The sequence below is a fragment of the Tiliqua scincoides genome, chromosome 13 (genome assembly GCF_035046505.1).
Source record: "Tiliqua scincoides isolate rTilSci1 chromosome 13, rTilSci1.hap2, whole genome shotgun sequence".
NCBI classification, from domain to species: domain Eukaryota; kingdom Metazoa; phylum Chordata; class Lepidosauria; order Squamata; family Scincidae; genus Tiliqua; species Tiliqua scincoides.
In genome coordinates, this window is record NC_089833.1 from 11,671,009 (window position 1) to 11,685,798 (window position 14,790).

General features: G+C 47.2%; 1 protein-coding gene across 3 annotated transcripts in view; it reads right to left on the bottom strand.

Annotated features, from left to right (window-relative positions):
* The window catches only part of CREBBP (CREB binding protein), a 48,941-nt gene that overhangs the window by 19,768 nt on the left and 14,383 nt on the right, over positions 1 to 14,790 (bottom strand). The window contains exons 4-16 of one of the 3 annotated variants that reach the window (XM_066640372.1): positions 14,056 to 14,305; positions 10,798 to 10,911; positions 9,454 to 9,693; positions 8,782 to 8,878; positions 7,577 to 7,726; positions 6,467 to 6,584; positions 5,514 to 5,706; positions 4,744 to 4,797; positions 3,537 to 3,631; positions 2,954 to 3,142; positions 1,609 to 2,022; positions 413 to 592; positions 130 to 304 (exon numbers count right to left, since the gene is read on the bottom strand). In XM_066640372.1, coding sequence (XP_066496469.1) covers positions 130 to 304; positions 413 to 592; positions 1,609 to 2,022; positions 2,954 to 3,142; positions 3,537 to 3,631; positions 4,744 to 4,797; positions 5,514 to 5,706; positions 6,467 to 6,584; positions 7,577 to 7,726; positions 8,782 to 8,878; positions 9,454 to 9,693; positions 10,798 to 10,911; positions 14,056 to 14,305 — 2,269 coding nt within the window. Of the gene's footprint in view, positions 1 to 129; positions 305 to 412; positions 593 to 1,608; positions 2,023 to 2,953; positions 3,143 to 3,536; positions 3,662 to 4,743; positions 4,798 to 5,513; positions 5,707 to 6,466; positions 6,585 to 7,576; positions 7,727 to 8,781; positions 8,879 to 9,453; positions 9,694 to 10,797; positions 10,912 to 14,055; positions 14,306 to 14,790 lie in introns of all 3 variants that reach the window. The other 2 variants (XM_066640371.1, XM_066640370.1) reach the window with 2 other exon arrangements.

Sequence of the window (14,790 nt, forward strand, 5' to 3'; positions counted from 1 at the left end):
TATCATGTTCCCACTTGTTGGACTCCCCGGAGCACCCTGTCTGGTCATGGTTCATAGGCAGAAGACCAAGCTAGACAAATCTGGGGTTCGAACTAAGTATGAGTACAAAAGAGCAGCAGGCAGACGTACTCTTTTTCCGAGGCTGAGAGGGTGACGTGGACTGCGAGCTGGCCCCATTGCTGCCAGCCTCCTCTTCCTCCCTGATCTCTGGTTTTTTCCCTTCTACCTCCATTGGCTCCTGCTTGACCTCTGCCTCATTTGGTTCTTCTTTGGTTTGTAGAGGGCCTGGTGCGTCCTCCTCCGGCTGAAAAGCGAGGCACAAACCGAAAATTCACCCACAACGCAAAGGCAACAGATACATTTTCCGATGGAGCCAGAGGCAGCCACGCTTTTCGTGCGCCTCCTTGCTTACCTCAGGCTTGGGCTCCAGCTGAGCATCACCACACTCCGACTCTGCCTTTTCCAGCTTTCCTTCCGACTTACTCTCTGGCACTTGCATCTCATGCCCAAGCTGCTGGAGGTTGGTCTCAGTGCTGGTAGCAGAGCCTGGAGTAGGCACCCTGTTGTCTGCACTTGCTGCTGCTTGGGACAGCTAGTAAGGAAATAAGGGCCCATAGTGAGAGGGCATAAGAACTGCTCTTGCACTCTGGCACAGGGCCTGGGCTGCAGAAGGGAGGTGAGCGGCTCCCTGGAAAGGGATCACCTCTGTATGCTGCTAAAAGGCCTGTATGGAATCCTCTGCAAAAGGTGCACTGCATCAGGACAGAGAGGGCCATAACCCAGGCATCTGTAAGCTAGGGTGCGTGTGCCCATCGGGACAGACATCTTCCCCAGGGACATCTCCTTTTAGACTTCTACAGTAGAAATAATGTAGTCATATGGCAAAGACTAAATAATTTATTATGACTTGTGACACAGTCACAAGAACGCTGGACAAGAAGCAGGGAGACTCCGATTCAGCTCCCTGATTAGCCGTGTAGGCCTTCAGATCACCTACTTCCCAGGGTGATCGTGAGGATCGAAGGGGTAGAAATGCCTGCCTGCTGCCCTACTCGGAGAGAACTGAGATCCCAACACTGCTGTGGTCCTTCTGAGAAGTGCAGGAATTGCACTTGGGTCACTACTAAGCCACAAAAACAAGGCACAGCAGGAGTCACAGTTAGACCTGGATCAAGCTTGAGCAGCAGTGAGGACAGGGGGTGAGCAGGATGTGTCCAAAGTATTCTGAGAAGGAAAGTTGTTCTCCAGAGCGCAGGAGCTGCTCAGGCCTTGAGCCATCGTGCTGCTTGCTGCCAGCTCAAGCTCCATGGAAACCCCTGGAGCCACTTGAGCCTCATTATTTGCCCACTAAAGGTGACCACTCTGGTGGGTTACAAACAATTCAGGTCCCTGTTCCTCAGGAGGTGCCAATCTAAAATTTGATCTGGGCAGGAGAGAGGGACTAAGGGACGCAGGCGAGCAACTGCAGTTCCATATACACTTCTGCGTGGACCAACAGCAAGACCTTCCCCCAAACAACCGTTCTCAAGTCTGTCATTTTCCGAGACGGCCTGATACGTATCACGCTTGGGCAAAGTGAAACGTTGCCCAAGTGCGCCACATACTTACTGGAGTGCCAGGGGCATGGGCTGATGCTGCCGACTGCTGAGAAGGTTGTGGGGTTGGCACAGAAGGGGGCTGAGCAGGAGTTTGAGGCTGCGGTGTGACTTGAGGCTGCGCTGCCGTTTGCCCCGTAGGCGTGTTCTGCATCTGTGCGGTACTTAGGGCAGAGCCGGTCGCTGGGGCGGGTGTCTGTCCTGATGCAGAGACTGGGGTGGGTGGCTGGGCAGGCACTGGCGGCTGCGGAGGCGTTCGTCCTGGTGGGGTTTGGTGCTGAGTGGGTGGCATGCCGGCAGCCGCAGGTAAAGGAGGCGCCGCTTGATGGAGAGGTGGCTGGGTCACTGGGGGACAGGACAGTTGGCTCGCCTGTGGGCCAAGTATGTTCACAGGATTCGGCAGTGTAGCACTAGGAACTTGCCCCTGCTAGAAGGAAAGGTGATTAAAGCAACAGTCAAATACACAACCGCCAAGCACACTGTCAGGAAAATCACAAGACCAATCACCCCTTCGCAACAGCACCACAACAGGATGCTCCCCAAGGTAGACTGCCAAAGCTGTTTTTGTGCTGCTAAAGTTGCAGCCATATCAGAGCCAGCTGGACCCAACCATGCTTCAGTGGTATTACTACAACACACTCTCCATGGAGCTGTCCTTGAAGACTGTGGGCAAAGTGCAATTCGTTCAGAATGTGGTCACTGGGGCCCAGCAGTCTGACACAATCGGGCTGCTGCTCTGACGGCCTCACCAGCTGCCAAATTGTTTCTGGGCTCAATTCAAGATATTGGTTTTAACCTTTAAAGTGACAGTTTTCAATCACTTCGCTGCGGCACACTGGTGTGCTGCAAGTGGTCCGCAGGTGTGCCATGGGGAGATTGTGGGGGAGGATTATTTGTTACTAGGGGTCACTGGGCCATTTTGATTGCAAAACTGGATCACTATTTTTAGTCGTTCTGAGGCTTAGGCAGCCCTGCAGAGGTGTCTGCGGGACTCCCCTCACCTCCTGAAGACAGGTACTGGCTTAAGTAAAATAAAAAACCCTTCTGTCCCTGGCATAATTTAGATACATAATTAATACATAATTATCTACATAATTTAGATAAGATTGCATGCTCTCTCTTTAACCTTTTATCTTGCTTTTGAACACAATTAACAGGATCCAAGCACAAACACATGAAACAAGTCAAAATCCTTTGCACTTTCCCACTAATTTCTACCTGAATTCATCTATACAGAAGAAGGAATGGAATCCACAAGAATTCTATAGGGCAGCAAAGTTCACGTTCAATAGCAACCTAAGCAGAAGGCTGGAAGGAAGTCAGAGACACCAAAGCAACCACGGTTTCTTCCAGTATACCTGAGAGACTCCTGTCTGTGCTGCTGACTGCCCCATGGCCACGCTGTTGACATTCAAAGTTCCACCGGAGGCAGGAAACTGATTCTGAGGAAGGAACTGGTTTTGGGTCGAGGCCTGGCCCATCAGGCTGTTCGAATGAGCTCCCATCATGTTCTGTGACTGAGGCATCCGAGAAGGAGACATTGCCATCTAACAAACAAAACAATCCATCTACATTCGGAATCTGGACCCACATCTTAGGTGCCAGCAATATTAGTTTCTCAGACAGCTCTAAAGCACAAGACAACAGTTCTCCTGATCAAGCTAAATTTCCAATACGATCTTCAACAGGTTTACATTTAAACTAGAATGAGCTTTCCGGTGTGGTCACAATCCCCACTCTCTTAGGGTACCATAATCTCTAACATTTTTACTATTTTGAATGGGCAAATATATTTGAAAATTGTACATGCAGAAATTCAGAGCAATTTAGGGGAGCCAAATTTCAAATGCAGCCGCACCGGGGAAAGCTCAAGGCAAATACCATCTGAATTTAAAAGCTGAACATACAGCAATCGGGAGAGAAGAGAAAAGAGATACAAACCGCTGAAACAGAGCCCAAGTTGTTCATCTGGACTGGGTGGTTCATTGGAGAAGCTGCCCGAGGTCCCATTGGAGCTTGAGGCATTTGGACATTCCCTATGGACATGGGGTTAAACTGATTCACTCCTGCAAAATGCACCCCCAGAACAGCTCGTTAGGAGCAAATAACCTAAGCACTTCTCGACATGCAGCTCAATCAAGTGGAGTGGGATGAAAGAAGAACGGAAGGGGGCTCTGCTTTGTTAAAAAGAACATTCAGGAGTCAATTTAGCACACAACTGACTAACTGCAAAAGGAAACCCAATGAAATCAAGATGCACCCAGCAACAATTCAAGCCAGGAACTGAAGATGGTCAGCTTGAAATGTGGAAGGGCCTGTTACTCTCTTAACCAGCAGCCACTAGGTTGTTTTTTTTCCACAGGGCGCCACCGCAGAATTTGGTGCTGCAGAATTTTGATGGCGTGGGCCAACTGTACTTAGCTACAGCAGGGAAGAGAACAAAGGTGCTTTGCCAAAGCCTTCATAAAACACATAGGTTGTAAGAAGCAACTTGAGGAAAGACAGAAGGGGGACACCGACGCAGTGTTTCAGGCATAGGAGGCAGAGGGGAGATACTTAAAGAAGCCAGAACCCTTTGGATGGCAGAGGGTGGTAGAGCGGGAAGAGCAAAGGTTATGGGGGGGGAGGGCTGTGGCAGGATAGGACTGAAAGGTAGGGAGGGGCAAGGCCATTGTGTAAGCACAAGTAGCTTGTGCTGGATGAAAGCAGGCATGTGATGAGGCTCAGACAGCCAGTGAGGTTCCACCCAAGACAATCCAATGAAGGACAAGAGAGGAGAAAGGACGCAACAGCCAAGGGAACAGGTCACCAGGACATGCTCGAGTTGCTTCACTGAAGATCTCTTGCTTGAATGTGGGTTGGAGCAGACCCAGGAAGTAAATCAGTTCTGAAGGGGAGTTTGAGAAGTAAACACACCACAGCTTTCCTGGACCGGCTGAAAGGCTGCCTCTGTGTCTACCTGAGCTAGGAAAGCCACGGGTACCAGGGCTGCTTTAGACACCAATCCGAAGTGCAATCCCTCTCAAAGGGGCTGCACTGACCACCTGTTTATTTGGGACAGGCGCTCAAGGTAGAAGCTGCAGGAATGGCCTCCCTTCCCCCAAAAGACTCTCAAAGAAAAGGCTGAGGAAAAGAGCAAGTTCCATACCTTGAGACCCCTGCATGCGGCTCAGAGGCACGTTCGGCATGGGTAGTGGCCCGTCTGCAAGAGAACAAAAACCCAGCTCACTCTTTTTACACATGCCGCTACAAAGTCCACATGCTCCATCAAGTTATGCCGCTGCCTTTGGGCAACAGGCAGACTTGTCCCGGGAAGGCTGCAACCATTAACTGATGAATTTATGAGCAAGCTTTTCTGCTATCTAAAAAGTCATCTCTGGTTAATTGAGCATCACTTTTTTTAGCGTTAATTTTTAACCACGGTAGGTAAAACCCACAGCATCATCTTAGGTGAGGCTTTCCTCTCTCAAACACAGGAGAGAAGACCTCATCTAAGACGATACCTGTTGACAGCTAAAACAAAAAGAAGGGTGCTTTTCCTCACTCCTACCAAACTCTTACTTACAATATGCAGAAATAAGGCAGGTGGTTACCCAAGACAGGGCCTTTTCAGAGGGGGTGCCCAAGACTGAGAAGAGCTGGGACCATTTGCTGCTCACTTTAAGAGGAGGCAGAACAGTTTATTTCAGCAAATATTTGCAGGTGACCATCCTTGCACCGTTTGATGCTGCTGTTGCTTTTTTACCCTGGTTTTATTGACACTGGCATTTCTGTTTTTATTACTGTGCACTGTTTCATTTTGACAGCAAGCTCCTTTTATTGATGGTTAGAAAGGAAGGGTACGGGACCCTATAGAAAACAATGGATTTAAAAAAAGCCCTTTTCCAATTTATCTGCTCCCTTAAAGGAGGAACTTACTGGGAGGTCTCACAGGCTGAGCTGGTCCCATACTTGGTGCCACCTGTGGAATGCCAGGGGGCTGCGTCCCTGGGACCTGCAAGGCTGATTGATTGCCCAACATCCCCTGCTTGTGTAAACGAGACCTCCGTTTTTCTTCTAGCTCCTTTTGTATTTTGTAGATTTTCTCTGCCAATAAATGGTAGTATTCATCCTAAAAAGGGAAACACACTAGCATTAGGTTTTAGAACATATATAAAACCAGCACAGCTGGGTCAGATTAACCCATCTCTGCCCAGCCCACAGGTGTACACATTTGATCCCTGTTGTGTACATGCAACGTTGGGCAGAAAAGGCCTAACTCTGGCTTTACAATTCATTTGACATAAACAGCAGCAATCTGAATGAGTTATGACTTGATATCTACATATCTAAGCACCTCTGTTGAGATGACAGTGACCCTATATGAAACCTGGCCAAGGCGGAAGACCCAGACCTAATGGGGTGACGACAATATGGCCAACATTAAGGATTTTAGCTCAGGAACAAAGAAAAATAGTCTCCAGAAGGGCTGGTCAGGATTTGGGAGACCACCCTCTTAAGAAGTGAGTGGTGGACTGTGCTATTCGAACAGCAATATCAACAATCACGTTAAACCGAAAATAAAGTGGTAAAGGGCTAAGTCAGGTGCTGCTTTCACACGCAGAAACATACAACTAAACAGACCACTTCTTAAATGTTTCCATTGTGATCTTCCTGGGAAGGCTGATGCTGGGACATTTCAACACTTTGCACAGGGTAGCCTGAATACTTTAATCACCCCAATTTTCTGGATTTCTTTACCTTAAACAATGGAATGAAGCACTAGTCGTCGTCGTCCCCACAGCAGTGGAACACTCAAACTAGGGCAATTTTTCTTCACTTTGCACCGGGGAAGCTCATAAATAAAGCTTAAGAACCAATATGTAACCTACCCTACTGTTAGCAGATTCATACATATCCCCTTCTACTTTCCTTGCGTAAGCTACCAAATTCTCCATCCGGCGATCCTTCAGCGCTGCTGGGTCTGGAGTGGGAAAGATGGCTTGCACACTACAAGAGGAAGATAAAAATCATCTTATAGACAAACTGCCAAGAGACTCGCTTCTTAATTTTATCTTCATATTCGTCAATGAATATGAATTGAAAACAATTCAACTTCCCCAACAGATAGGCAGCCCAATTCTATCTACCCTCCCCCATCCCCTGCAGCCCATGCTGAATCCTATGGGGCTTCTGCAGTGCTGGCAGCCTCCTCGGAGTAAGTGCACATTCGCCCCTTTGTCCTGGAGTAAGCCCCATCCAGCACAATGGCGCAACTTGAATCTGTGCCTGCTAAATAGCCGGCACAAGTTCGTGTTGCCTTGTGTCCACAGATTGGGTCTGGGAAGGGGGCTAGAATACGGCGTACACCAGCAGTGCTGAGCCTACCCCTTGCAGGTCCAATCCATCCCTGCCACCACCCTCCTTGTTACACCCCCTCCCAACCCTGCCACCTCCTGCACTACTCAGAGCAGCCTTCTGAATCTGGCCCAGTGGGACAGTGCATGCCTTCCCACCAGCACTGCAACTTCTACGCTGTCGCAAATAAAGCATGTTGTATGTTGTATGCAAATAAAGCCTGTGCCATAAAGCATGTTGAAACAGATTAGTCTATTTCAGTTCTGATTTGAAACTGACTGTGCTGGTGGAGCATGTACTCCACAAGCACGGGGGAGGGGGTAGGACAGGGCCATCAGTTTTGTTCTCTCCCCAGGCTCACTTAATTGAATCCTATCTCAGCATTAGAGCCAAGGATGAGAAACTCTGAAAAAAGGTGCTTGTGGGAAACGCCCCTTTTCCCTACAGCCCAAACAGAAAATTATTTATGAAAACTCTTTTCTTACAGTGAAGAACAAACAAATCCTTACTGCTGCATCCCAGTGCAAACCCACTTCCTAATGGGTTCAAAACAACTGGATCCCAAATCCACGGGAATTCCAGCAAGAAGCTTGTCCAATCCCATAAGCAGCGATACCTAGCGAGTCAACTTTTCAACTACTTACAGTTTATGCACTAAGTGATTGCGTAGATCCTGAGTGACATGCTCATGCCAGGCTTTTCTCACTCCGCTACTTGAAGGTGGTGCAGCGGTTGGCATTGAGCCGCTGAGATTTCCAACACTGCCTGAATTTGTGCCATCGTTCATTAAGGGGCTGGAGGAAAGGCAACAGTGGAAAACCATGAAGCTCTTTATTGCATCCCCGATTACGACTCTACTTATTGTTAACAAAGCAAAGCAATTATCAAGTAATAGATTATCAAAAACTATTTCACATCCCTGGATGTCTCTTCACTTGCCTCCTGCAACCCTCCTCACTGGTCTTCTACTGGCTGATGCTAGCCCTCTCACCCCAAGCCACCCCACCCCTCACCTCTGCTGCTAAGAACATCCATCTCTGACTTGCTACATCCACCGTGCCACACGCCTCCTTAAAGCACTTCACTGGCTCTGTCTTCTCCTGAATCAAGCTCAAGATCTTTGTCCCTCACTTTCAAAGTCCTCTATGATCTTGCAGGACCTTATTCCCAACTCACTTCCTTCAAATCTCTTCTTAATATTTAGCTTTTCCACAAAGCCTTAGCCCTCTCCCCCACTAATAATAATAATAATAATAATAATAATAATAATAATACAGGTATTTCTATACCGCCTTTCTTGGTCCTCAGATTTCTCCTTAGACTTTATTCAAGGCGGTTTACATAGGCAGGCTGTTCTAAACCCCGTAGGGATTTTTACAATTGAAAGAAGGTTCTATCTTTCAAGAACCACAGCATTCAAGATGTTTCTTTCTTGATCTGGTTTCACGTTCTGGCCTCCATCCTCCCACACTCAGAGCAGATGGAATAATTCGGCTCAGCTTTTCAGCTGCTTCAAGGTTGCACGGTGCCAGTGGCCTCGAACTGGCGACCTTGTGGATATTATCTTCAGGCAAATGGAGGCTCTACCCTCTAGACCAGACCTCCTGCACTAAGATAAACTCTCTCTCTCTCTCTCTCTCTCTCTCTCAAATAATACTACCACCACTGAACCAGTAAATACTTTTAATTACAATATAGATGGTAAAGGGAAGGGGGGAAATTAACCCACCCAATAAGGAAGGTATTTGAGAAAAGAGAATATGAAATGTTAAGAAAAGGCTTGTTATAGACTGGCAACATTTCTACAATGAAAACAGAGGGTAACCAGACACAACCAGACGCGCCTTACTTTGCCGTCCCAAGTGAAGTTGGAAGAGCCGTTTCCGAGACCAGGCTGGCTTGCTGGTCCGTTATTCCTCCCGCAGCAAGATTCAGCTGGTTAGCTCCTTCAGAACAAGATTATCCGGCATTAGTCCAGATGGAATATTAGACAGTAAACACTCTTACAAAAGCAACACTTATAAAAACCGTACTTGAGATCTGGCACTTAATTTTATAGTAACAGGTAAATAAGCCAGCTGTACCCATATATTATTGTTTTTAGTCAAATGCTTTCTCCACCAATGTTTCTGTTAAGCAATATTAAGATACGACAATAAGATCGTTCAATTCTTAATTGAAACAAACAGTTTCAAATCAGAACTGAAATAGACTAAACAGAAATGGCTCCACAAGCAACTTGCTAATCAGTTTCCAAAAGCAGGTTCTTTCAGATGGTGCAGACCCTCTCTGCTCACTCAGACACCATTATCTAGCTTTCCTTTTCTGTACACCCAGAGCCCTTTCTAATGAAACTGCCCTCCCAGTTCTCCTAAAGGACTGCCTGGCTTGCAGTTCTGCAGGCTGCCCTCTTCATTCTTCAAGCACAAGTCCCCTGACATCAATAGAGATCTCCCCATTTCTGAACCAGATTGCCATGATCTTTGTGCTGGCGGCTTTTACAATCAAGTTCTCTACATACCCGGTGCATTTATAGTCCTCATTTGCTGATGGGTCTGAGGTTGGGCAGGTTGCTGGCCTTGTACTTGTGGCTGCAATGGAGCCTGTGGTTGATTGCCATAGGGCAGGCCGAGAGCAGCATATGCTCGCTGCATAGAACTGGGGTCAATTGGGTTAGGGTTACTAAGAGATGGTGTTGCTGGCTGGCCTGTTCCAGAGGCAAGAGAATTCTGAATTCCACTAGCTGGTGATCCGAGAAGTGCTACAAAAAAAAGGAAAACAAACTGAATTTCTTTAGCATAAAATTGACATATACATAGAATACGTATGGATTATGGGTACTGGTCAAGCCTCATAGCACTTGGTAAACTTTCACTCCATTTGAGTTACCTGCTTCGCAAGTCTAGCTCCCTTCAAGGAAACATGCTGCACACACAGTGAGGAAGCTGATTCCAAAGAAGCTTTCCCTGAGTTCTTGAAGTTCTTGAACTGCATCCTGACTATTGGATGAGACATGAACTTCCTAAGCAGGCTGGCAAGCAAACAACTTCAGATTTTAACTAGTCAACCCATTATGCCAGAGTACAACATCAGTAAGCCACACTTGTCCCCTGCTAATTGGGTAAGAGGCACTTTTTCAAGTGGGTGCTCCTCTTTTCTTAGCAGGGGGAGAGTAACTGGCCCACCTCACCCCAGCAGTGTCTGTTCTAGTGGCTGTCTGCTGGTATTCTTTTGCATCTTTTTAGATTGTGAGCCCTTTTGGGACAGGGAGCCATTTAGTTATTGGATTTTTCTCTGTAAACCGCTTTGTGAACTTTTAGTTGAAAAGCGGTATATAAATACTGTTAATAATAATAATAATAAAATCTTCTCCACAAGTAGTAGTTATAGATGCGCAGTTACAACCAACTTGTGTTTCCAAGTGCCGTTCCTGATGCAAACAGGACAAGATTCTTTTGTACTGCTCTAGGTATTAAGGAACTCTTCGACAGCTTCCAAATTAGAGGTGATTATGAACAATTATCTACATAAGGTGCCAATACAAATGCCTTCTATATAGTGTGGTTTTGTGCACTCCTGGGCTTGGCAACTTCATTTTTACTAAACACAGGATGCAATCCAAACACAATTTACCAGCAGTAAGCCCTACTGAACACAATGGGACTTGCTTCTGAGTAGTCATGAATAAGATTGTGCGGTAAGACAGTTAAATAGCAAGTGATAAAAACAGTCACACACACTGACAATGGAAGCCTGCAGGACAGAAGCCCACAAGCACATCTGTCAAATCAGAAGAGGTTCACATATTTCAGGGAAGGGTCTTCCTACCTGCACCCTATTGCTTTCACAGAACTTAGTCACTTACGTTGCTGGTTTCTCTTGTCACTGGCATTCTTCAGGGGGAGACACACAGGGCAATCATGTCTCGTACAATTCTTCCAGTGGGAAATGATCTGACGCGATGAAGCACAATGGGCAACTAGGACAGTGAGAGAAACCATAAATGAAAGGGTTTTGAATCCTCTCAATTCCACAGTCAAGCCACCTATTTTCTTCGTTAATGCAGCAGTAGTATTTTCAAGGATAACTGTATGAAGAACTACGATGCCCCCTCCATCTCCTCCTAAAGGTGCTACATCCAATGGGATGGGGTAAAACATGGTGGTGCTACCCAGGTGTGAGAGACCAAGTCCAGGCAGAGGTTCTTGCAGAAATAATAGGGTTTTATTGCAGTCCAACCAAAAACAACTCTTTACCTCAGGGGCCAGTCCTGAATCCCCATCACAGTCCCAAAGTTCCATTCATTGGGAGACAAAACCACTCACCTTGAGCTTCTCCTTGCTAGAGTTGCTGGTTGCTGGGCAGAATGGACAGTGTCCAGTGAGGCATGCCAGCCAAAATGCTCTACTACTCTATTCCTGATAAAAGGTATAGCAAGCTAAAAAGAGCTCTTGCAATGTTATTTCCAAAAGGTACAAGCTCAAAAGGGATGCAGCACCCACGGCAAAACAAACAAGAAAACAAAGAAACTGCAACTGGTCTCAACTCTACAGAGGAATCTGTTTCCTCCAGCAATGACAGGGACACTTCTGTCCACTCCCAGCTGACTGACATGTTGGACATCCTGATTGTCAGCTGCGCCACTCCCCTCCATGCCGATTTACCGCTAGTTCCAGGTTACAAAGTAGATTAAGGTATCAGCAACTATTGCATCAAGGTAGCAGTGGCAGTTCCAGATCTCAAATAAGCAGGTTCTCGGTCACTGAAATATTGTCCATCAGAATCTCTACATTACCAAGGCGGAATTCAGTCACGACGAGGGGGAGGGGAAACACGTACTTCTTGTTGGTTTGAGTCCTTAAGCACTGAGTAACAGATGAAGTTCTGATCACATCGCGTTTTGCCACACCAGCACAGGTGGGCAGAGCACTGACAGAGGTACCAGGTGGCTAAGAAATGTACCTGTGGATCAGGTAAGCTTCCCAAGGTGGCCAGTACACTCAGTTTTGCCAGGTGCACACCTCTCACTTCAGAAGGCGGCAGACCACACAACCAAAACAGACTGCCTCTGGGAACATTTACCCTCCCCCCCCGATTACTTCTTTTAAAACAGCACACACCTGCTGCTAACTATTAAGCTGTGAACAATCATGACTTGAAGAAACTAAGGCAATTATTCTGCTGGAAAGAGCTGCAGGCATCGGAGGTCTTCTAGCTGCCAACGGTTTTTCAAAATTCCATCCATTAACATTTGTATAATCCCTGGAGTAGGGGCCTGATGCCATCTGTAGGCATAGGAATGGATGGCTTGGTGTGACTTTGTGAGCTAGCAACTAGGGATTCCTGCTTCCCTCTAGATAAAAATTGCTCTGCTTGATAGAAAGCATTCCTGCTCAAGGAAGGGAACAACCGGGGAACATCCAGCGCTAAGAAGCATCCCAGACCCTTTAAAAGTGGGTGGGTGGGTATCAACAGATGACTGGTGAAATTTCTAAACCTCATCCACACCACTAGAACAACCTCCTTGCATGGACACTTGATCTACCTTTAACCACTGGCTCTACTGTACACCAAGGTATTTCTAATTCTTGCTTGTCCTGTTGCATTGGAACCAACTGACTGCAGGTGGCACAAGTTGTCAATGCCGTTATCCTGTGACAGTTAACCATCTTATCTAAAAGCTTAAAGCCTTTACAGCTCTCCTAACACTGCACGTGTGCCATATTTTTCCTTGTGAGTTTGGACAGATGACTAGAACTGGAGAGTGATAAAAAAGAAATTAACCTTGCACTTAAGCCAGAGTCTAGCCATAGAGCGGTCCTCTGTATTATGGACAAACCGAATTGCAGAGAGAAAGCTTCCAACTCTGGACACCCTTCTAGCTATTACAATGCTAGAAAGAAAGGCTAACACACATCAACCCTTCCACCCACGATGCTTACACAGCCCTTTCCCTTGAGCAAAGGGAGTATGCCCAGGGGGATGAAGAGAGCATCTTTTCACTCAGTCCCTCCCTGGTCACTGCAGAAACACTGACCTACTAACCACAGTGGGAAAAGGAGGCTGGTGTCTGGCTGCCCAAATGGCCATGCAAACAATAACAGTTGCAGACAAGCAAGGCATTTTTCTTCTTTGCCACCTCCATGCAGGCACCTATACAACAGATATAAGCAAGCTGACATATCTAGGAGAGAGTGCAGGAATCTCTAAGAGAAGAAATAGTGGAGTAGTGTCCTACAAAATGCAGCCTCCAACCTAGTTCCCACATGGAGGGGGCTGACCATCCCTCTCAGCTTGCCAGTCTAAGGTGTCAATCTCCGAGGAAAAGACAACAGACCAAAGGAGCTCAGGGCATGAGCAGGCAAGCTAAGGGCACAGACCCTCTACCATCCTTTATCACAACAAAGGTGCACACTCTCAAGATCAGGGTCCAAGGCACAACCCAGAGTTGTTGCTGGAGTGAGACATGCTGATTCTCCAGAATCAGGCCCAAGGGCAGCAGGCAACAAACACACCAGGGAGAAAAGGCAGGTGCAGGGAGGCCACCCAGCAGCAGTGCTGCCTTCCTGCCCTCAGTCCTGGTAAGCCTCGGTTCAGGGGAGCTACGGCTCCTCCTTCCAAAGGACTCCTGAAATGATCTGGGCAAGAGTTCTGTCTCTTTAACAGCACGTTTGTTCCCAAGCCCTGCAACAGCAGCACCTGTATTCTGCATGCCCCAAAGGCAACTTCCAATTCATTTTTTTACTTTACCAAAACAACTGGTTCGAGTGAAGCATGACCCAGGTTGCAAAGCAGCTCCTGACAATAAATAATAATAAAACTTTATTTCTATCCTGCCCTTCTCCCCAAAGGGACCCAGGGCGGCTGGGACAACAATGTTAGATCAGAACTTTCATACATTACTGATGTGATGTGGGACTAAACCATGGGGAACACACCCCTTTAGGGATCCCCTAAACCAAAGACCAGAATCCCTGAATCTGTTATCTCAGACTCTGTATCTGGGCTAGCCTCAAACTAGAGGAGTTCCTGCTGCGATGGCAATTTCCCACCCATCTACCATGAGCAGGTAAGTTCAGGAGCTGGGGAAGGCTTGCCGACACTGTTACAATCCTGCTCTTACCTTGACAGGCTTTTCCCGCTTGACAATGTGTCATGTGATTGAGGACGTTTTTCATGGTTCGACAGTGGGGAAGAGAACACGCCCGCACCTCTCCGTTGGCTTGCTCACGCCTCTGGCATTTGTGCGCATGAAGGAGCAGAACCAGCTGCTGCTGGATGAGTTTGCGCTTCTCGGGATCAGCCGTTGGCCCTGTCGCCATTGCCTGCGCTGGTACAATTCCCACCTGCTGGACCTGGGTTTGCATTTGAGACTAAAAACAAAACATTTTCGCGTGATGTAGCACAACAGGCTTCACTCACAGCACAGCAGCCTGCAATGACACCTCATAAACAGCCACAACCCGATCGCCACCTCCAAGTAGTTTGTTCCGACAAGTAACCACTAAAAAATTGGCACGTGCAAAACCTCTCCTTGGACGCACCTGGGGGCACTGGAACGTTTACTTCATGGAACAGGTGACAATGTTCAAAGACATACCACTGAGGAATCAAGGTTCAGGATTAGGAGATCAAGTTTCCATCCCACACAACTATATCTTTCAGCAACTCGTTACATGGGATGCCTCAGCTTCTGGGCTCTCTTGTTGCATTCACACTCTGACTAGTCTTCAATGACTTATTTCAAGTATTGTTCATCCACCTCTTCTCTCCTAGTTAGCGCTGAGCCAAATCCGTGGATGCCCAACCCGCAGATAAGGAGGGCCTTATCTTCTTCTCCAACAGCTCTTGCTGGTGT